At 39.2% G+C, this 23,696-nt stretch overlaps 1 protein-coding gene across 3 annotated transcripts in view; it reads left to right on the top strand.

Annotated features, from left to right (window-relative positions):
* Nucleotides 1-23,696, top strand: part of HOATZ (HOATZ cilia and flagella associated protein) — a 46,011-nt gene that overhangs the window by 1,406 nt on the left and 20,909 nt on the right. For all 3 annotated transcript variants that reach the window (XR_005217560.1, XM_037841385.1, XM_037841388.1), the window contains exons 2-4: nt 2,883-3,339; nt 3,846-3,884; nt 4,359-4,429. Coding sequence is in view for 2 of the 3 variants with exons in the window: in XM_037841385.1 (XP_037697313.1) it covers nt 3,120-3,339; nt 3,846-3,884; nt 4,359-4,429 (330 nt within the window). In the remaining variant the exon portion in view is untranslated. The remainder of the gene's footprint in view (nt 1-2,882; nt 3,340-3,845; nt 3,885-4,358; nt 4,430-23,696) is intronic.

Consider the following 23,696-nt stretch of genomic DNA (forward strand, 5'->3'; position numbering starts at 1 on the left):
CTTGAATAGTAAATAATGTTACCACCTAGATTGTACATGAATAGTAAATAATATGTTACCACCTAGATTGTACATACAGAAGGACCATGCTTTATACTCTTAGGTGCTGAACACAGAACAGGTATTTAGATAAATATGTGCTGAAAGTAGGAATAATTGTGCCTAAAGTTAACCTTCAAAACATAAAACTGGGGCCTTGATTTCAAGATCACTTTGATCCAACTAAGAGCTGACACTGACCCACGATTTGCCTACAAGAGTCGGCCTTCCCCCTATTGCACAGCCCTCCAGAAGTGTAAGGCCAAGTCCCCAGGGGGAGGCAAGAGCAAAGATGGGATCCTGAAAGGCATCCAGGCCTACCTCCATTTGGAAAACTCAGGCCTACTATTCGAGGTACCTGTAAAGCTGTTTTCCCTGAACCCCTGAACGGGATGGCCTGAAAGCAGGGTTGTCCCCGAGGGGTGGGGGTGGGGGGGTAGGGGCAGGAGAAAGGGAAGGGGAAAGAGCCCTTGGCTCCTCCCGCTAAATCTAGAAGAGAAACTTCTCGAGAACCTGTGCCTCCCTCTCTTAGCCTCTTCCCTCGAGGCCCTCCAGGGGCCCGCCCTCTGCCCTTCCCGCATCGCTCCCCTCCCCCCGCCCCTCCCCCACCCGCCCCGTCTCGCGCCCGCCCCGCCCCCTGCGCCCGCGGGGTTCCAAGGGCGGTTGGGCGGCCACGGCCACGGTCACTGGGCCAGTCGGAGCTGCGGGGCGCACCGGGCTCAGAGACCCGGCTCTAGGGTTTGGGCTGGGAACTCAAGAGGTTTCTGGGGCGGGCTGGACCGAGCGTGAGGGAAGTGAGAATGGGGCCCGAAAAAGCAAAGGGAAAGGAACGGGGAAGGGAAGTGGGTGCTGGGGGTGACTGCGGGAAAGAGGAGGCAAGGCGCGGGTTGGGGCGGGGGGCGGGAAGTGGGTGAAGGGAAGCCGGCCGGCCGGGCGCTCCGGGTCACCTGGGGTCGCGGGGCGCGGCCCTGGGGGATGCAGGTCCCCTCCGGCAGCGCCGCCCGCTGGCCGTGGTTATGCGGCGCGAATGCGACGAGTCTGGTGGGGGCCCGCACGGGCCGGGCGACGGTGCCCGGTGGGCCCGGGAACGTCCTCCGGGGCCTCTCGCCTGGTTTGGAGCCCAGGCACTGCCGGGCGTCGCCCCCAGTGAAGTGTGTGCCGCGCCAGGGCCCTACCCCGCGTCCCGCCCGCTCGGGAACACCGCGTCGGCGCTGCGGACAGTCCGGGAGCTGCAGCCCACGGACGCCCGGTGCTCGGTTTGTAGGCAGTGTAATTAGCTGATTGTACTCTGGTGCTTACAATCACTAACTCCACTGCCATCAAAACAAGGCACGCCATCACCCGCCGCCCCGCCGGGAGGAGGACGCCACCCTCGGCAGCACAGGGCTCTCTCCGAGCGCGACCCGAAGCGTTTAGGTCGATTTGATGCTTTGAGATTTGATGCGTCAGCATTTGTCCCGCATAGCGCTGCTCCGCTAGCACGGTGTCAAAGTACGAGTTAGCTATCTCGATCAGTAAAAGTTAGTTCGTGCAATCTTATATAAGGAAAGCGCAATTTCTGGAATGTAAATGGCTTTGTGATATTTATATAAAGACATTTAAATTGCTTGGAGGAACCCGCTATATAACATTTAATGCTGTATGCTGAGATTCATTGTGCCTATTTTTCATTATTAAGTAAGGTATTCAAGCCGGCAACTAAAGTGAACTACAACTTAACCAATGATTTGCCAATCACAACGTATGGGGGCATCACTTTGAGACTGCAATTGGTAATGGAAATAACTTTTTCTGTGAGTCTGGTTACTAGGCAGTGTAGTTAGCTGATTGCTATTAGTACCAATCACTAACCACACGGCCAGGTAAAAAGATTTAAGAGTCCATCCAAGTGAGCTGCCTGTACATCAGCAAACACGCTGATGAGAGGTTGGGGGGACTGGTATATGCTAATATTATCCATTACCTATTTATCAATAGTTAAGCCAAGAGAGAAATCAACATTTTAGCTGCTAAGTATGCAAAGTATTTCATATGTTATATTTTTTCAATATTTCATGCTTTTAACGACAAAAATTTAGATGACTTAACATATTGGTAAATAGAATTTTTTCCTTAGCTGATAATTCATTATATAGATTTGTGATCATCAACTTTTGAACTTTCTTTTTGAGACTATATTGTTAATTATACTTTGAAAGAGTAAAGTGCCATAGAGACAAATTATGATTATCACTACGTGTCCATTTCCTTTTCTAAACTGGCTTTATGCTGTCCATCTCAGTTCCTGCCAGTAATTAAAATTTTCTGTTACTTACATGGTTAAATTGTTCCTAGATTAATATCTTGAGAAAGCTATTCACACATACTTGTTAATATTTTTATAAGACTACATTAACTGATTTTTTCTTAATTTTTCATGAAGGGATTCATTCCACTCATTAGATACATCCCTTCTTGTAGTAGCCTTTTACACCTGTTACACTCCAGGCAGTTTTTAGTGGGAATGATTAGTAAATGCAGTTAGAATCTAAATCAAACTTATAAGATTCCTCTTAAAAGTATTTGGGGGCAAAAATGTATCACAAATACTATACACCTGGGTACCCACAGGCCCAATTCAGACTTCTAACTCGCATAGGCTAGGATCTTAGCTGCCTTATGGAATTCTTCAACCAACGCAGGCCCAGAACTTCCCGGTAGGGGTTGCTAAACCGAGGCAGTCTAGATTGGAAGAAAGAATTGGTGCAGTGGGGCTAAGGGTTTATTTAGATTTCGGGCGAGGGGAGGGGTGATGAGCTAGAAGATACAAGGGGGCTGAAGTACTCTCCCACTGACTCCAACAGGACAGGACACGCCCCAAGGTTGCTGTTCCGACGCTTCCATATTCAAGGTTTGATCTGGTTCTGAAGCTTGTGATCACAGCAGAAGTGGGCTTCAGATCTACCACGAGCGCGCACTAGACCCCAACACCAACGGCGGAAACTAAGGGCTTCGGCGGTGGTGGTTACCGCCTCGGCGGTTCCCGGAGGGGCGGGGCTGGGGTGGGGGAGAGGGAGCTGGGAGAAGCGTCCCGAGTTGCCATGGATTCCGGGCCCAGCACTAATAGTAGCCTAGAGTCCCACGAAACACCCCTCCAGGGACTCCTGGTGTTTTCCGGCTCCTCGGAACAGGACGTAATCCTGGCCAAACAGTTCTGGATTTCGGCGTCGATGTATCCTCCTAACGAATCTCAGTTGGTGCTGTCCAGAGACAGCAGGCAGCGTCTGCGGGTGGCGGGGCCCTCTGGGAGCAGTGTGGCCGGTGAGTAGCTGCTTCCGGTCGGTGATTTTTACTTCCTCCAGAACCAGCGTGGGGTATACCAGATCCCTTTCCAACAGGAACTGCAGAATCTAATTCTAAAATAATCTTTCATTCCGTATGTTTAAAATACAATACAAATAGTTGCTGAACCTTCCCAGCAATCCTTCCAATTGAAAAAGATCAGTGGTATCTTTATTGCCTCTTAAAGTATCCCTTAAATTATGGCATCTATTTGGCTAAACAGTGTAGAATAATCTGGGGAAATTTTATATGCTGGTTGAAAGGATATGAAAAAATAGTTTAGTTATTTGAGTGCAAACATGAAATCCCTAGAGAAAGTTGAAAGCATCTTCAATATTAGGAACCAAGTTCCCTAACCCGCAAGCCCTTAGTGAATCCCAAGATATGAACGTTGTTTTTATGCGATTTTTGGGTGCATAAAAAGTTCAGATATCTTTAATGCCATGATCGTTTCCAATGATTTACTTCCCTTTTGTATTTTTTAGAGAAATGTCACTTCCAGCCTTTTTCTCCTGAGAATACCAGTAAGTACCAAGTTTTATGCCTATCAACATCCCTGACTCCTAAGTTCTTCAGAAAATAAGTAATAAGGATACATTTTCACTTTGAGATGACAGTCTGAATTGCACACTGAGACCCTGCCTCAGGGACTGCTCTATGTATCTGAAGGATGATGCCTACATTTCTATAACACATTGAATAGGAATGTAGAAGTTGGAATCTCTGATACTGCAGATATGTTCTCTTTAGAGACCTCTCCTTGTCTCTGGACTCAGGTTTACTCATCTTCTAAAGAGATTAGAGGTTCCTGTAGCTTTAGCTAATTAATTCAGTCTCCAATTATTTATGAATCTGGTTTGTAAATTTTCAAGGCACAGAACGTATTTGTGTTTATTCTCCTAGTCTATTACCTTTAACTCTTACCTAATTTTACATCCATATTATTGTAAAATCATGACAAAACAATTTCAGATTGAATTTGACTTTATTTCCTTTAGAAAATAGAGACATCATTGCAGAAGCCCTAAAAATACAGGCATCTGAGGAGAAAGCAAAATATCTCCAAAAGGTAGGCCAATATTTCAGGTCATCTGGATTTTCATAAAATTTCCTAAATAATCCTAATAATCTTTTCTTACCACATGTATATGAAAATTTCCTACTTCTGGTGTGTCAGCTTGAGCAATTGGGAAAATCTTTATTAGAATTTTAATTGAAGATTAAGAATTTCTATTATTGGTTTTTATGTCTGCATTTAGAGAATAGTTCCAAACTAATACTTAGATTTCTAGATATAACTTTTTCTACATTAGGAAATAAACTACAAATTTCAGTTTTCATTCATAAATAACTATAGAGTAGTAATGTAACAAATTAGTCACAACAAGCACATAATTGGCAGCCAAATCTATATAGATAGTCTTACTGATTTATTAACTAAGAATCGGGTCTGTGAAGATGATGCCAACATTTAAAACCGGCAACTGGGTATAGTTGGGAGAGCATAATATTGAGTGGAAAACACCTAGATTTGAGTAACAGCTCTTTTAATTACTTGAGTCTCTCTGAGTTTCAATTTCCTCTTCTTTAAAATGAGAACTACAGTACCTGCTTTGCCTGCATCAACAGATTATGGTAACGATCTTCTAATATATGTGTTTTGTGAACAAAAACTGCAAATATTAATAAGGTTGCTGAAAGTATTCTGGCTCAAAAAAAAAATAATTCTACTAATTTCTTTCCTTCCTTCCTATAGAAATTTTGAATGCCCCAAAGCCTCCTGGTATCACTTTCAATCCCATGGGAATGCTTTCAAACCTATAAACTCTTTACTGGAAGAGCAAGGAGTCTCTGAATGACTTGGTATCAGGATACAGGGTTCTGAGACCTCCTATGAGCTAATCCCAGTTATGTTAGGATTTATAACTCCTTGCAAATGGCTAGCAAGTGCTTACTTGGAGGTTTAACCTTTTGGCTTTTCTCAGTCTCTGCAGAAGCCCAAAGATGTATAGGAACAACAGAATCAGAGGAAAATGGGGAAAGGAAAGACAGATTCACACACTTTCCATCCAATAAGTCCCAAAACCATAAACAGCCTTCCAAGAACAGGAATTTGTAAGAACTAAGAAAAATCAAATAGAATTTACTGTCTTAATAGGTCAAAACTAAATAGTCAGAGGAATGCATTTGTCATTTAGAACCATTTTGACTAAAGGTTGAAATTAAACACATTGGTAGCATCAAATCAACTGAAGACCTCTCTTTGGGGCAGCATTTCTTGCTTGCTTTTCATGATTGAGGCACAGCCTTTAACTCAGCAATTAAAACAGTGATTTATGGAAGCATTTTGTTTTGTCATGGATAATGCTATTCCTGTAACTGTTCCTGTACTACAAAAGCAAAGATAGAGGATCCATTTTGGCCTAATGTCTTTAATCATTGGACATATTGGCAAACTCTGTAAGGTTTATCGGGAATTCTGCATAAATCACAGAACAATGCATTTGAGTTTGCTGATCACATTAATTCACTTTATGGACTACTGGTGATTCCTTCAAACAAATTAGATGATTTGGAACATTAGCATTTTCTTCTCTCTTTAGTGTATTATACACTGTATATTTAGGCCAGAACTTTATTGGCAGAGGGGAGCCTAATTTTCAGTGAAGTAAAAATCAATAAAAGTCAACTTCTACCATATTTTTAGAATGTCATTTTCATTTATTTCATTTTAGGAAGGGAATAGAAATAAAAGGTTAGAGGTTACCAATTTTATCAGCTTTTGTCAAACAATAAGACAATATGACGTGAGATACAGGTGGATGTGCTGCTAATGGATTGTTGTATTAATAGTCTTAGAATTGGTTTCATGCCTTGGGTTTTCTATTTATTAGTTAATTAATTCCACATATCCTTATTGAGAAACTACTATATTCCAAGTACTGTACTTGGATGCTGGGTATACAAATATAAGATGTGGTTCCTGATCTCAAGGGTTATACAGTCTGGGAGGGGAGACAATCAATTAAAATCAATAATTATGATACAGTATTATTAAAAATGTATGCACATAATACTATGGGAATATATTGAGAGAAATCAAAATCAAATTTAAAGGGTCAAAAAGCCATCCCAAAGGAGCTGAGTTTTGAAGGATGTATAGAGTAAATCAGAGTTATAATAAGCAAAGCAATCTTCTATATTGCCACAAGTTATCTTCCTAATACCCAAATCTGATTATGTTGCTCTTCTGCTTTCGTTTCTTTCCATGGCTCCCCATTTCCTGCAGGATCAAGACCAAATACTTCAGCAATGCATTCAGGTTCATTATAATCTGACCATAATCTAACCAGCTGCCTCTCCTACCACTCTCCTCTTTCCCCTCTCCCTGCTCCCTCACCCTCAACAGGGCTTTCTCTGTACAGTAGGTTCTCAACCACTAGGCCAAAGCACACTGTGAACCCCTGCCCATATGTGCTACAGAAGTAACACAAGGGTAAAATATTTTTGCTGCAACTAAACATCCACATTATTCTGTGATATCTGCCAAATTGTACATGGAGCCACTTTGAGTCCTGCAATGGGTCTGCAGTGCATTACAGGAGGTTTTATCTGTTGAGAGTAGAAGATAGGAGGCCCAACAAATCAGCAAGCCAGCAGGAAAGAAAGAGAAATTTACTAAAACTCTGCCTTGTGATTATATAGGAAAACTTAGTCAATCCTGTATAGTCTCTTCAAACAATGAAGAAAAGTGCACTGGTGCAGAAGGACAACTAATAGAATCCTGCAGTACCGGATGCTTTTAAATATATATATATTATATTTTTTATATGTATATTTATATATGTACTATATATATATATATATATATATGTAATCTCCAAAAATATGTTGTTACGATGTATTATTGATAACAATTTATTGAGTGCATCCTATGTGCTGTATACCAAGCTAAGCAATTTACGTTTGTCAACTCATACACTCATTAAAATAGCCCCATGATAATTATCCCCATCTTGCCAAACAAGACTTAAATGATTTTCCAAAGTTCCCATATCTGCAGAGCCTAGAATCAAACCCCAGTAGCCTAACTCCAAAGCCCATGTGATTAACCCAGTAATAGACTTGTAAGGATTGCTGATTTGGAGTGTTTTAATCCCTTCAGAATATGCTGCCAAATATTCTAAAATTCAAAATTGTAGTATGAATACAAGGGTGAGAAAAACTCTTCCTAGGCCTGTTTGACTATAAATTGTTTCTTCAATACACAATGTGCTTTCAGGTCTCTACTTGCATTCAAGGCCTAGCTCAAATGCCAGCTCCTTCCCAGAGATTACCTAGAGACTAGCAGAATAAATAGCTCCCTTCTCTGTGCTCCCATAGCAAGTCACATATACCTCACTGATAATATTTATCAGAGTCTCTGATCTATATTGTAGGCAATGGTGTATGTGTCTGTCTTTCCTGCTAGATAATGGGCACCATAGTGTAGTGATTGACTTTGGAGACAAGAAGATGGGTTTGGAAGCTATAGCCTTAAGCAACCTTTTGAACCCTTGAGAGGCTCAGCTTCTTCCCATAGTGAAGAAGGAATGATAAAAATATGCCTCACAGAGTTGATGTAAGATGTGTAAACCCCTGGCCATAGTTTGCCTTCAACTAATGTTAATTCTCTTTTTCTCTATGAGAGCAGAGGTCATGTCAAATTTGCTAAACCTGTGCCTTACTAGTTATTGCAACTCAAAAAATATTTGTTAGTTGAATTCATTAATGAGTGAATGAATGCTCTCTATAATGATATTTCAATTTTGTTTAGCCTTTTCCACATATATCCATTTGGCAAAGTTTTCAAGACTGATAATTTTTGCAAGAATGCTCCCAAAATTTGTTTGCAAGCCTGCTTTAAGACCATTTTAGCATTTCACCTCTCTTTTGAGTTTTGCTTTTGTCTCTGGGGTCAGTATATGATGGGAGGAAATGAGACTCCCTGTGATTATTGAAACACAGAATCTATTTTTGGATTCTACTGTGTTTTTAAGTCTATGGTACTATTTCTGCATTGCTGCCATCACCATTCTAGAATTTTTAGCTTGATGGCAGAACATAAATGGGTGGAGGGTACCTTTTGAACTAATAAAACATCTACAAATATCTATCTAATTTAAAAGAATCTTCTCCATGTTTTAAACACATACATTAATATATAAATTCCAGGTAAAATTGCCAGCTTAGAATGGGAAAAAACATTTCCCACTAATTCTCTTTTCAAGGTTTATTATTCTACTTTCTCCTTAAAATCAATGAAAATGAAAAAATTTTCCATCTCTCCTAAGAATGCCTTTATAATCCTTTCTCTCCAATTGATATTGATTTTTCAGTTGTTGAACTTTTTAAAAACTTTTAGCACTATCCTCCATTTTGGAATATTTTCCAGGTATACATTATAAATGCTTTTGGTTAGTGGACAAAAGGCTGTTAATCATAACTACTATTACAGTGATGGATATCCGTGGCAGAAAATCAAAAACAATTGAGTCTGTCAAGACTAAATGGCTTACTCTGTGTATAAAGGAAACCATGTAGCACTATACTGGGCCATTATTCTTCCTTGGAGAGTTCTGAAGTAGCCTAAAAACATTATAATAAATGAATAGTCAGCTAATTCTTTGGAATTATAAAACTAATTTGCTTTTTAGTTGTGCCACCTTCAAGAGAGCTCTTTAGCTGAGTATCTCTTTATTGAAAGAATTATACATAATTCATTTGCTGAGGGAAGGAAGAAGAGACCAGTAATTTAGAGAATATAATAGATTTAATCTTTGTAAATGTCAAACAGGAATCAGAATTTTAACATCAAAGAATATAAACTAAAGAGTTCTACAAGAAAAATATGTAATGAGCAAAGCAACATCTCAGAGATGTTCTTTACTGGTATGAGGTTTTAATATGTTCAATCAGACATCCTCTGCAACTAATACTGAGCACAGTGTAAGTCTCCCTCAAGAGTGGGCTTATTATATGGCACTTCCTCAAACCAGAAGCAAATCATGCTGTAATGAGAGCATGAATCTTAGAAAAAGGAGCTTCACAAAGGGGTATTTTTAGACACTGAGTAGAGTCATGAAAGTGGAAAACTTTCCTGATCCAGTGTTTTCATTTCCTTGGGAGCTCAAGCAAGCACCAATGCAGTGAGTTGGCTTAACAATGGGAATTTTTTAGCTCGCGATTTTGAGGCTAGGAAAAAGTCCAAATCAGGTCTCATCAAGGCAAGGCTTTCTTCCCAAAGACTGGTGTTCTGGGGCTGGCTGCCAGTGATCCTTAATTCAGGGCTCTTTTGTCACATAGCATTGCACATGGCAGCAAAGGGGTTCCTTTGACCTCAGCTTCTTTCATCTCATGGCTTTCTCTCTCTCTGTCTGAATTTTATTCTGCTTATAAAGGACTCCAGTAATAGGATTAAGACCGATCCTGATTGTGGTGGGCCACACCTTAACTGAAGAAACTTCATCAAAAGGTCCTACTTACAATGGGTTCACACCCACAGGAATGGATTGAGTTTAAGAACATGTTTTCCTGGGGTACATACAGCTCCAAATCACCATATTCAGTAGTGGTGAAAGTAGTGAGAGGGATGCTCAGAATCATTGTAAGTCGGCGTCATAGAGCCAAAGCGAAGATATACAGCATTTTCTCAGTGTCATTGCCAAGACACTCAAAAGAAAATCCGAGGCGGGGCAAGATGGCAGACTGGTGAGCTGTATGTTTTAGTTACTCCTCCAGGAAAGTAGGTAGAAAGCCAGGAACTGCGTGGACTGGACACCACAGAGCAATCTGACTTTGGGCATACTTCATACAACACTCATGAAAACGTGGAACTGCTGAGATCAGTGAAATCTGTAAGTTTTTGCGGCCAGGGGACCCGCGCCCCTCCCTGCCAGGCTCAGTCCCGTGGGAGGAGGGGCTGTCAGCTCTGGGAAGGAGAAGGGAGAACTGCAGTGGCAGCCCTTATCGGAAACTCATTCTGCTGATCCAAACTCCAACCATAGATAGACGGAGACCAGACACCAGAGAATCTGAGAGCAGCCAGCCCAGCAGAGAGGAGACAGGCATAGAAAAAAAAACAACACGAAAAACTCCAAAATAAAAGCGGAGGATTTTTGGAGTTCTGGTGAACATAGAAGGGGGAAGGGCAGAGCTCAGGCCGGAGCCCAGGCCCTGAGGCGCATATGCAAATCCCGAAGAAAAGCTGATCTCTCTGCCCTGTGGACCTTTCCTTAATGGCCCTGGTTGCTTTGTCTCTTAGCATTTCAATAACCCATTAGATCTCTGAGGAGGGCCCTTTTTTTTTTTTTTTTTTTTTTAAACCTTTTTTCTTTTTCTAAAACAATTACTCTAAGAAGCCCAATACAGTAAGCTTCAAAGACCTGCAATTTGGGCAGGTCAAGTCAAGAGCAGAACTAGGAGAGCTCTGAGACAAAACGCAATAATCCAGTGGCTGAGAAAATTCACTAAACACCACAACTTCCCAAGAAAAGGGGGGTGTCCGCTCACAGCCATCATCCTGGTGGACAGGAAACACTCCTGCCCATTGCCAGCCCCATAGCCCAGAACTGCCCCAGACAACCCAGTGTGACGGAAGTGCTTCAAATAACAGGCACACACCACAAAACTGGGCGTGGACATTAGCCTTCCCTGCAACTTCAGCTGATTGTCCCAGAGTTGGGAAGGTAGAGCAGTGTGAATTAACAAAGCCCCAATCAGCCATCATTTCAGCAGACTGGGAGCCTCCCTACACAGCCCAGCAGCCCAGAACTGCTCTGGGGGGATGGCACTCACCTGTGACATAGCACAGTCATCCCTCAACAGAGGACCAGGGGGTGCACGGCCTGGAAGAGGGGCCCACTTGCAAGTCTCAGGAGCCATACGCCAATACCAAGGACTTGTGGGTCAGTGGCAGAGACAAACTGTGGCAGGACTGAACTGAAGGATTAGACTATTGCAGCAGCCTTAAAACTCTAGGATCACCAGGGAGATTTGATTGTTAGAGCCACCCCCCCCCTCCCTGACTGCCCAGAAACACGCCCCATATACAGGGCAGGCAACACCAACTACACACGCAAGCTTGGTACACCAATTGGACCCCACAAGACTCACTCCCCCACTCACCAAAAAGGCTAAGCAGGGGAGAACTGGCTTGTGGAGAACAGGTGGTTCGTGGACGCCACCTGCTGGTTAGTTAGAGAAAGTGTACTCCACGAAGCTGCAGATCTGATAAATTAGAGATAAGGACTTCAATTGGTCTACAAATCCTAAAAGAACCCTATCAAGTTCAGCAAATGCCACGAGGCCAAAAACAACAGAAAATTATACAGCATATGAAAAAACCAGACGATATGGATAACCCAAGCCCAAGCACCCAAATCAAAAGACCAGAAGAGACACAGCACCTAGAGCAGCTACTCAAAGAACTAAAGATGAACAATGAGACCATAGTACGGGAGACAAAGGAAATCAAGAAGACCCTAGAAGAGCATAAAGAAGACATTGCAAGACTAAATAAAAAAAATGGATGATCTTATGGAAATAAAGAAACTGTTGACCAAATTAAAAAGATTCTGGACACTCATAGTACAAGACTAGAGGAAGTTGAACAACGAATCAGTGACCTCGAAGATGACAGAATGGAAAATGAAAGCATAAAAGAAAGAATGGGGAAAAAATTGAAAAAATCGAAATGGACCTCAGGGATATGATAGATAATATGAAACGTCCAAATATAAGACTCATTGGTGTCCCAGAAGGGGAAGAAAAGGGTAAAGGTCTAGGAAGAGTATTCAAAGAAATTGTTGGGGAAAACTTCCCAAATCTTCTAAACAACATAAATACACAAATCATAAATGCTCAGCGAACTCCAAATAGAATAAATCCAAATAAACCCACTCCAAGACATATACTGATCACACTGTCAAACACAGAAGAGAAGGAGCAAGTTCTGAAAGCAGCAAGAGAAAAGCAATTCACCACATACAAAGGAAACAGCGTAAGACTAAGTAGTGACTACTCAGCAGCCACCATGGAGGCGAGAAGGCAGTGGCACGATATATTTAAAATTCTGAGTGAGAAAAATTTCCAGCCAAGAATACTTTATCCAGCAAAGCTCTCCTTCAAATTTGAGGGAGAGCTTAAATTTTTCACAGACAAACAAATGCTGAGAGAATTTGCTAAGAAGAGACCTGCCCTACTGGAGATACTAAAGGGAGCCCTACAGACAGAGAAACAAAGAAAGGACAGAGAGACTTGGAGAAAGGTTCAGTGCTAAAGAGATTCGGTATGGGTACAATAAAGGATATTAATAGACAGAGGGGAAAAATATGACAAACATAAACCAAAGGATAAGATGGCTGATTCAAGAAATGCCTTCATGGTTATAACGTTAAATGTAAATGGATTAAACTCCCCAATTAAAAGATATAGATTCGCAGAATGGATCAAAAAAAATGAACCATCAATATGTTGCATACAAGAGACTCATCTTAGACACAGGGACACAAAGAAACTGAAAGTGAAAGGATGGAAAAAAATATTTCATGCAAGCTACAGCCAAAAGAAAGCAGGTGTAGCAATATTAATCTCAGATAAAATAGACTTCAAATGCAGGGATGTTTTGAGAGACAAAGAAGGCCACTACATACTAATAAAAGGGGCAATTCAGCAAGAAGAAATAACAATCGTAAATGTCTATGCACCCAATCAAGGTGCCACAAAATACATGAGAGAAACACTGGCAAAACTAAAGGAAGCAATGGATGTTTCCACAATAATTGTGGGAGACTTCAACACATCACTCTCTCCTATAGATAGATCAACCAGACAGAAGACCAATAAGGAAATTGAAAACCTAAACAATCTGATAAATGAATTAGATTTAACAGACATATACAGGACATTACATCCCAAATCACCAGGATACACATACTTTTCTAGTGCTCATGGAACTTTCTCCAGAATAGATCATATGCTGGGACATAAAACAAGCCTCAATAAATTTAAAAAGATTGAAATTATTCAAAGCACATTCTCTGACCACAATGGAATACAATTAGAAGTCAATAACCATCAGAGACTTAGAAAATTCACAAATACCTGGAGGTTAAACAACACACTCCTAAACAATCAGTGGGTTAAAGAAGAAATAGCAAGAGAAATTGCTAAATATATAGAGACGAATGAAATGAGAACACAACATACCAAAACCTATGGGATGCAGCAAAAGCAGTGCTAAGGGGGAAATTTATAGCACTAAACGCATATATTAAAAAGGAAGAAAGCCAAAATCAAAGAACTAATGGATCAACTGAAAAAGCTAGAAAATGAACAGCAAACCAATCCTAAACCAAGTAGAAGAAAAGAAATAACAAGGATTAAAGCAGAAATAAATGACATAGAGAACAAAAAAACAATAGAGAGGATAAATATCACCAAAAGTTGGTTTTTTGAGAAGATCAACAAGATTGACAAGCCCCTAGCTAGACTGACAAAATCAAAAAGAGAGAAGACCCATATAAACAAAATAATGAATGAAAAAGGTGACATAACTGCAGATCCTGAAGAAATTAAAAAAATTATAAGAGGATACTATGAACAACTGTATGGCAACAAACTGGATAATGTAGAGGAAATGGACAATTTCCTGGAAACATATGAACAACCTAGACTGACCAGAGAAGAAATAGAAGACCTCAACCAACCCATCACAAGCAAAGAGATCCAATCAGTCATCAAAAATCTTCCCACAAATAAATGCCCAGGGCCAGATGGCTTCACAGGGGAATTCTACCAAACTTTCCAGAAAGAACTGACACCAATCTTACTCAAACTCTTTCAAAACATTGAAGAAAATGGAACACTACCTAACTCATTCTATGAAGCTAACATCAATCTAATACCAAAACCAGGCAAAGATGCTACAAAAAAGGAAAACTACCGGCCAATCTCCCTAATGAATATAGATGCAAAAATCCTCAACAAAATACTTGCAAATCGAATCCAAAGACACATTAAAAAAATCATACACCATGACCAAGTGGGGTTTATTCCAGGCATGCAAGGATGGTTCAACATAAGAAAATCAATCAATGTATTATAACACATTAACAAGTCAAAAGGGAAAAATCAATTGATCATCTCAATAGATGCTGAAAAAGCATTTGACAAACTCCAACATCCCTTTTTGATAAAAACACTTCAAAAGGTAGGAATTGAAGGAAACTTCCTCAACATGATAAAGAGCATATATGAAAAACCCACAGCCAGCATAGTACTCAATGGTGAGAGACTGAAAGCCTTCCCTCTAAGATCAGGAACAAGACAAGGATGCCCGCTGTCACCACTGTTATTCAACATTGTGCTGGAAGTGCTAGCCAGGGCAATCCGGCAAGACAAAGAAATAAAAGGCATCCAAATTGGAAAAGAAGAAGTAAAACTGTCATTGTTTGCAGATGATATGATCTTATATCTAGAAAACCCTGAGAAATCGACGATACAGCTACTAGAGCTAATAAACAAATTTAGCAAAGTAGCGGGATACAAGGTTAATGCACATATGTCAATAATGTTTCTATATGCTAGAAATAAACAAACTGAAGAGAGACTCAAGAAAAAGATACCATTTTCAATAGCAACTAAAAAAATCAAGTACCTAGGAATAAACTTAACCAAATATGTAAAAGACCTATACAAAGAAAACTACATAACTCTATTAAAAGAAATAGAAGGGGACCTTAAAAGATGGAAAAATATTCCATGTTCATGGACAGGAAGGCTAAATGTCATTAAGATGTCAATTCTACCCAAACTCATCTACAGATTCAATGCAATCCCAATCAAAATTCCAACAACCTACTTTGCAGACTTGGAAAAGCTAGTTATCAAATTTATTTGGAAAGGGAAGATGCCTCAAATTGCTAAAGACACTCTAAAAAAGAAAAACGAAGTGGGAGCACTTACATTCCCTGACTTTGAAGCTTATTATAAAGCCACAGTTGCCAAAACAGCATGGTACTGGCACAAAGATAGACATATAGATCAATGGAATCGAATTGAGAATTCGGAGATAGACCCTCAGATCTATGGCCGACTGATCTTTGATAAGGCCCCCAAAGTCACTGAACTGAGTCATAATGGTCTTTTCAACAAATGGGGCTGGGAGAGTTGGATATCCATATCCAAAAGAATGAAAGAGGACCCCTACCTCACCCCCTACACAAAAATTAACTCAAAATGGACCAAAGATCTCAATATAAAAGAAAGTACCATAAAACTCCTAGAAGATAATGTAGGAAAACATCTTCAAGACCTTGTATTAGGCGGCCACTTCCTAGACTTTACACCCAAAGCACAAGCAACAAAAGAGAAAATAGATAAATGGGAACTCCTCAAGCTTAGAAGTTTCTGCACCTCAAAGGAATTTCTCAAAAAGGTAAAGAGGCAGCCAACTCAATGGGAAAAAATTTTTGGAAACCATGTATCTGACAAAAGACTGATATCTTGCATATACAAAGAAATCCTACAACTCAATGACAATAGTACAGACAGCCCAATTATAAAATGGGCAAAAGATATGAAAAGACAGTTCTCTGAAGAGGAAATACAAATGGCCAAGAAACACATGAAAAAATGTTCAGCTTCACTAGCTATTAGAGAGATGCAAATTAAGACCACAATGAGATACCATCTAACACCGGTTAGAATGGCTGCCATTAAACAAACAGGAAACTACAAATGCTGGAGGGGATGTGGAGAAATTGGAACTCTTATTCATTGTTGGTGGGACTGTATAATGGTTCAGCCACTCTGGAAGTCAGTCTGGCAGTTCCTTAGAAAACTAGATATAGAGCTACCATTCGATCCAGCGATTGCACTTCTCGGTATATACCCAGAAGATCGGAAAGCAATGACACGAACAGATATCTGCACGCCAATGTTCATAGCAGCATTATTCACAATTGCCAAGAGATGGAAACAACCCAAATGTCCTTCAACAGATGAGTGGATAAATAAAATGTGGTATATACACACGATGGAATACTACGCGGCAGTAAGAAGGAACGATCTCGTGAAACATATGACAACATGGATGAACCTTGAAGACATAATGCTGAGCGAAATAAGCCAGGCACAAAAAGAGAAATATTATATGCTACCACTAATGTGAACTTTGAAAAATGTAAAACAAATGGTTTATAATGTAGAATGTAGGGGTACTAGCAATAGAGAGCAATTAAGGAAGGGGGAACAATAATCCAAGAAGAACAGATAAGCTATTTAACGTTCTGGGGATGCCCAGGAATGACTATGGTCTGTTAATTTCTGATGGATATAGTAGGAGCAAGTTCACAGAAATGTTGCTATATTAGGTAACTTTCTTGGGGTAAAGTAGGAACATGTTGGAAGTTAAGCAGTTATCTTAGGTTAGTTGTCTTTTTCTTACTCCCTTGTTATGGTCTCTTTGAAATGTTCTTTTAGTGTATGTTTGTTTTCTTTTTAACTTTTTTTTTCATACAGTTGATTTAAAAAAGAAGGGAAAGTTAAAAAAAAAAAAAAAAGAAAAGAAAAACAAGGAAAAAAAAAGATGTAGTGCCCCCTTGAGGAGCCTGTGGAGAATGCAGGGGTATTCGCCTACCCCACCTCCATGGTTGCTAACATGACCACAGACATAGGGGACTGGTGGTTTGATGGGTTGAGCCCTCTACCACAGGTTTTACCCTTGGGAAGACGGTTGCTGCAAAGGAGAGGCTAGGCCTCCCTATGGTTGTGCCTAAGAGCCTCCTCCCGAATGCCTCTTTGTTGCTCAGATGTGGCCCTGTCTCTCTAGCTAAGCCAACTTGAAAGGTGAAATCACTGCCCTCCCCCCTACGTGGGATCAGACACCCAGGGGAGTGAATCTCCCTGGCAACGTGGAATATGACTCCCGGGGAGGAATGTAGACCTGGCATCGTGGGATGGAGAACATCTTCTTGACCAAAAGGGGGATGTGAAAGGAAATGAAATAAGCTTCAGTGGCAGAGAGATTCCAAAAGGAGCCGAGAGGTCACTCTGGTGGGCACTCTTATGCACACTTTAGACAACCCTTTTTAAGTTCTAAAGAACTGGGGTAGCTGGTGGTGGATACCTGAAACTATCAAACTACAACCCAGAACCCATGAACCTCGAAGACAGTTGTATAAAAATGTAACTTATGAGGGGTGACAATGGGATTGGGAAAGCCATAAGGACCACACTCCACTTTGTCTAGTTTATGGATGGATGAGTAGAAAAATAGGGGAAGGAAACAAACAGACAAAGGTACCCAGTGTTCTTTTTTACTTCAATTGCTCTTTTTCACTCTAATTATTATTCTTGTTATTTTTGTGTGTGTGCTAATGAAGGTGCCAGGGATTGATTTGGGTGATGAATGTACCACCATGTAATGGTACTGTAAACAATCGAAAGTACGATTTGTTTTGTATGACTGCGTGGTATGTGAATATATCTCAATAAAATGAAGATTAAAAAAAAAAAAACAACAAACAAATAGATGAAGCAAATATAAAATAAATGGCAAAATGGTAGATAGACCTAAGCCCAAATATGTCAGTAATTATATTAAATGTAAATAACAGCATTCCACTTAAAAAACAGAGATTATCATATTGGATGAAAAAGCAAACCCAGCTATATTCTGGTTATAAAGGATTAACCTTAAGTATAAAAAAACAAAGATAGGCTGAAAATAAAAGGATGGTAAAAGATATTTTATGCAAATCGTAAGCAGAAGAAAACTGTTGGATTATATTAACATTGATAAAAAAAGACTTATAGACAAGGATCACTGTCAAAGATAAAGAGGGATGTAATGATAAAGGGGGCATAAGAGGACTTTCTGTTTTGATGGAAATGTTTTATATCTTGGTGGGATGATAGTTACATGGATGTATTCGTTTGTCAACTTATCAAATTATACACTTAAGATCTTTGCAAAAAGAAAAAAGAAAATCCATTTTGCTGTCAAAATGATCAGGATTAGTTTCCTAGACAAACGTAAAATTTCTCAGTAACAGTGAATTCATTTGCCCCATAGAGATCCAGCCCCAGAGTTAGATAGGGCTACGCCCTTAATGCATCTATTCCCCCTTTTTTCCAAAGGTCTAATGCATTTTAGCTTCTATTCACATTAATCAAAACTAGAAATCAGACACAGAAGACAAGACAATGTTCCATACAGTAGAATTTTGGTACATGAGAGAGGTAAAGCTGTAAAAAAGAAAGCACAGTCCTAAAAGCATATACCCTTCCCTCCAGACTCCCATTCTATTGCTAAACATTTGTGTCATTTCCTACTGCCATATCCAGAAATCTACTTTAGAACCATCTGTACATGAGACAAATAAATTGACCTACCTAGGCTATTTTTATTTTTTTTTGGCCAAGCCAAAATAATATTGTTCAAAAATCAATTTAAAAATAGTTGATCCTATTGCTGATCTAAACTCTGTTAAATAACTTTTTAAGAAAAAGGTATATTTTCTTTCTAACAGTAATTCAGTAATTAGAAAAAACTTCTAATGAAAAATTATTTAGTATATACAAACTTGTAAATTTTTCTTATAAAGTATAGAGTTTAGAGCACTGAATAACCTAAAACATAAATAAAAAGACAGTTGTTTAGTTCTTAACTTTGATTGCATTATATTTTATAAATTAACTTTGCATTCTCTGGGGTTTATGGCCATAAATGCTACCAATAGATATAAATATAACATGGTCATTAGTCTATATGTGAGATTGAATTGGACAATGTTGGGTTTCACTCCAGAAAGGTGGGGGGCCTTTTGCTGGAAAGTAGGGTCATGGAGTGTTAGGGGTTAAATTGTATCCCAAAAAGATATGTTGAAGTTCTCACCCACACCCCTACCCTGACTGTGAATGCAACCTTATTTAGAGTCTTTGCAGATGTAATTAAGATGAGGTCATACCAGAATAGGGTAAGCCCTAAATCCACTGGCTGATGTCCAGAGACTTGAGCACACAGAGGGGACACAGGGAAGAAGGCCATGTGATGATAGAGGCAGTTACTGGAGTTAGGCCGCCACAAGTTAAGGAACGCCAAGGATTGCTGGCAACCACGAGAAGGCTGACACCTTGCTGACACCTTGTTTCTGGACTTCTAGCCTCCAGAACCAAGAGAGTAAATTTCTGTTATTTTAACACTCAGTTTGTGGGAATTTGTTACAGCAGCCCTAGGAAACTAACCAAGGGGTCAAGCTGAGCTTCACGGAGTATTTGCCCAAAGCAACTGAAAATTAGGTAGCTTTAAAAAGAGATGTAGGCAAGTTAAGGGTCAAAGGTGAAGAGGCAATGTCAACCTCAGGCAAGAAGGGCCAGGCAAAACCATGAACAGTAAGATGAATCTTAGGGCCAAAAGTTAGGAGAATCTGATTTGAAAGAATTGTGCAAAATTCATTCAATAAATATTTATTGAGGACCTCTGTGTGCCAGGCATTGAGCTAGTCACTGGAGTACAGTGATGAACAACAAAAACTATGTTTTAAAGATGCAAACTCTGCCCTTAAAGAACTTGTGGTCTAATCAGCTACTGATCAAAGAATTAAACATGGTGTTAGGAGGGCATATAATAGGGTGGCATTGATACATTCAAGGGAATCAGGGAGAATTTCTGCAAAGAATCAATGACTAATCTGATATTTGAAGGAAGAGTAAGGGTGGAAGAAGGGTTGTGAGAGTGTTCCAGGCAGCAGAAACAGCATGTGCAAAGACCCTGTTGTGAAAAAGCAGCACATTTCAGAAATGGAATGGCCAATGTGGTAATGGAAAGATTAGACCATAGTGGAGCAACAAGAAACCACTGAAGGTTTAAATATATATATAATTTTCTTTTGTTAGAGAACTTGTAAGTTTACAGAAAAATAATGCAGAAAATACAGAGTTCCCATATACACCCTCCCTGTGCCCCACGCCTACCCCCCATCTCCCCACACAAGAGTTTTCCCTATTGGTAAAACTGCATTCATGTGGTACCTTTGTTACAATTGATGACAGGATATTATTATAATTTTACTATTAACTATAGTCCATAGTTTACATTAGGGTTCACTGTATGTGTTGTACAGGCCTATGGGTTTTTAAATTTTTTATTCTAATAACATATATATAAAACCTAAAATTTTCCCTTTTGACCACATTCAAATATGCCATTCAGTGGTGTTAATTAAATTCACAATGTTTTGCTACTATCACCACCATCCATTACCAAAATTTTTCCATCATCCCAAACAGAAACTCTGTACCAAGTAAGCATTAACTCCCCATTTCCAACCCCCACACCAGCCCTGGTAACCTGCTTTCTAGTTTCTGACTCTCTAAATTTGCTTATTCTAATTATTTCATATCAATGAGATCATACAATATTTATCCTTTTTTGTCTGGCTTATTTCACTTAATATGTCTTTGAGGTTTATCCGTGTTGTCGCATGTATCAGACAACATGCAACATGGTTCATAGCTAAATAATATTCCATCATGTGTATGTAACATGTTTTGTTTATCCATTCATCTATTGATGGACACTTGGGTTGCTTCCATTTTTTGACAATTGTGAATAATGCCCCTATGAACATGGGTGTGTAAATATCTGTTCAAGTCCCTGCTTTCCATTCCTTTGGGGATATACCTAGAAGTGGGATTGCTGGGTCATATGGTAATTTTATATTTAACTTTCTGAGGAACTGCCAAACTGTTTTCCACAATGAATGCACCATTTCAGATTCCCACAAACAATGAAATAGTGTTTCTATTTCTCCACATCCTGTCCAATACTTGTTAATTTCCATTTTTTAATAGTAGCCAATCTGGTGGGTATGAAATGGTTTCCCATTGTGGTTTTGATTTGCATTTCCCTAATGGCTAATGATGTTGAGCATCTTTTCATGTGCTTTTTGGCCATTTGTATATCTTCTTTGGAGAAATATCTATTTAAATCTTTTGCCCATTTTTAAATTGGGTTGCTTGTCTTTTTGTTGTTGAGTTGTAGGATATCTTTATATATACTGGATATTAAACCCTTATCAGATATGTGGTTCCCAAATATTTTCTTCCATTCTCTTTTACTTTCATGATGAAGTCCTTTGATAAACGAAAGTTTTTAATTTTGATGAGGTCTTATTTATTTTTTCTTTTGTTGCTCATGCTTTTGGTGTTAAGTCTGAGAAGCCATTGCCTAGCACAGGTCCTGAAGATGCTACTCTATGCTATCTTCTAGGAGTTTTATAGTATTGATTCTTATATGTGGGTCTTTGATCCATTAGAGTAGATTTTTGTAAATGGCATGAGGTAGAGTCCACCTTCATTCTTTTGCATATGGAGATCCAGTTTTCCCAATACCATTTGTTGAAGAGACTATTCTTTTCCAATTGAGTGGAGTTGACATCCTTGTCAAAAATCAACTGGCCATAGATGTCAGAGGTTATTTCTGAACTCTCAATTCAATTCCATTGGTCTATATGTCTGTCCTTGTGCCAACACCATGCTGTTTTGATCACTGTAACTTTGTAATAAGTTTTAAAATTGGGAATTTTGAATCCTCCATCTTTTCCAGAATTGTTTTGGCTATTTGGGGTCCCTTGCCCTTCCATATAAATTTGATGATTGGTTTTCCATTTCTGCAAAGAAGGATATTAGCATTTTGATTGAGATTGTGTTGAATCTGTAAATCACTTTGGGAAGAATTGACATCTTAACAATATTTAGTCTTCTAAATGAACATGGAATGTCTCATTGAAGGGTTTTATGTTGAAGGTGATGTATCAGATTTGTTTGAAAGAGATCAGGAGACTTAATGTGGGGCTGAACTGAAAGTGGCCAGAGTGGAAGTGTGGAAACCAGATTGAAGGCTTCCAGTCGGGAGGTAATGGTAGCTTGGATTAGGATTATGGGGATGAGGTGGGAAAAAAAGTCAATAGAGATATATTTAGGAGATAAAATAACAAGGACTTGGGTTATATAGGTTATATATCGAATATGAATGGTGACACATAGCAAGGAATCAAAGATAACTCATAGTTTTCTGGCTTACACTGCAGGATGGATGCTGCCATTCTCTGAAACAAGGAACATTAGATAAAGATTAGGTGGGTTTTTTTTCATAGGAAAGTAGATCATAAGTTCATTTTAGATGTGTCAACTTTGAGGTGACTTTGAGCTAAGCAGGTGGAGCTGTGAAGTAAGCATGTGGATATATGGGCTAGAAACTCAGAGAAGTAAGGGCCAGAAATGAACTTTGAGAATCATCTGTGTGAGAAATCCCTTACTCCCTCCTTCTTAAGTCCTAGTGGGCAAGACAAGAAAGATATACCTGAAAGATAAGGTCAGTCCCACTCACCCATTCATCATATCTTTAGAGACAAATATGATGAAAACCTTAAAGATACAGTAGTCATTCATTTGCTAAGCCCAAACTTTGACAATTATTTCAGACCAAATTGTCAATAGTATATAATTCAATACATAAATAGATATAGAGAGGTATCCTTAAAGTATGTATACTTTATTGAATTTTTAAAATATAGTATTCATTTTATGCCTACATTTTTTCAACATTAAAATTGAAATCTCACATATTGCCTTTTTTAAAAAAATAAGTGCCTTTTAAAGTAATATTAAAGTAGTTTTTTAAAAATCACTTATACATTTACCCTGCATGCATTTTGTAGTGAGTGTTTTAAAACAAGAGCTATGCTCTTCAGGTAATTATTATTGGCTTTTCATTAAAATATATGTAACAGAACTAAGAAAAATACAGACTTTGTCTTACCCACACTGGATAAATTATGTTTCATTGAAACCTACATTTAAGAAAAATTGAATTGAGTCCCTTTTATGTAATGACTGATATGTTTTTCTCATTTTAGTAAACTTATTTTTTAAACAAAAATTATATGTCAAAACTGGGAATTGAGCCAGGATCAAGCAATTTCCAGGAGGTGTGGAAAGGTGCTGAGATCTGTATCTTTTTTCCTGCAAGTCAGCATTCTTCCTCCCTCTGATTAGTAATGCTATAACATCTTCCATCCACTTGCATAGATTACTGCCATTAAGTCCACCTTCTAAAATCAGATTAGTGCTAGAGAAAGCCTTTTCACTGATTATTCAGCCTATATTTTAAAGTGCATAGTAGATCATTTGGAGGTCCAACAATTTTGTGTCTTAATATTAGAGTAGATATACATTTACTACATAGCAGTTGTAGAATCTGCATAGCAAATTTCAGTTAATAGGCACAG

Source organism: Choloepus didactylus, chromosome 6 (assembly GCF_015220235.1).
Source record: "Choloepus didactylus isolate mChoDid1 chromosome 6, mChoDid1.pri, whole genome shotgun sequence".
Classification (NCBI taxonomy): domain Eukaryota; kingdom Metazoa; phylum Chordata; class Mammalia; order Pilosa; family Megalonychidae; genus Choloepus; species Choloepus didactylus.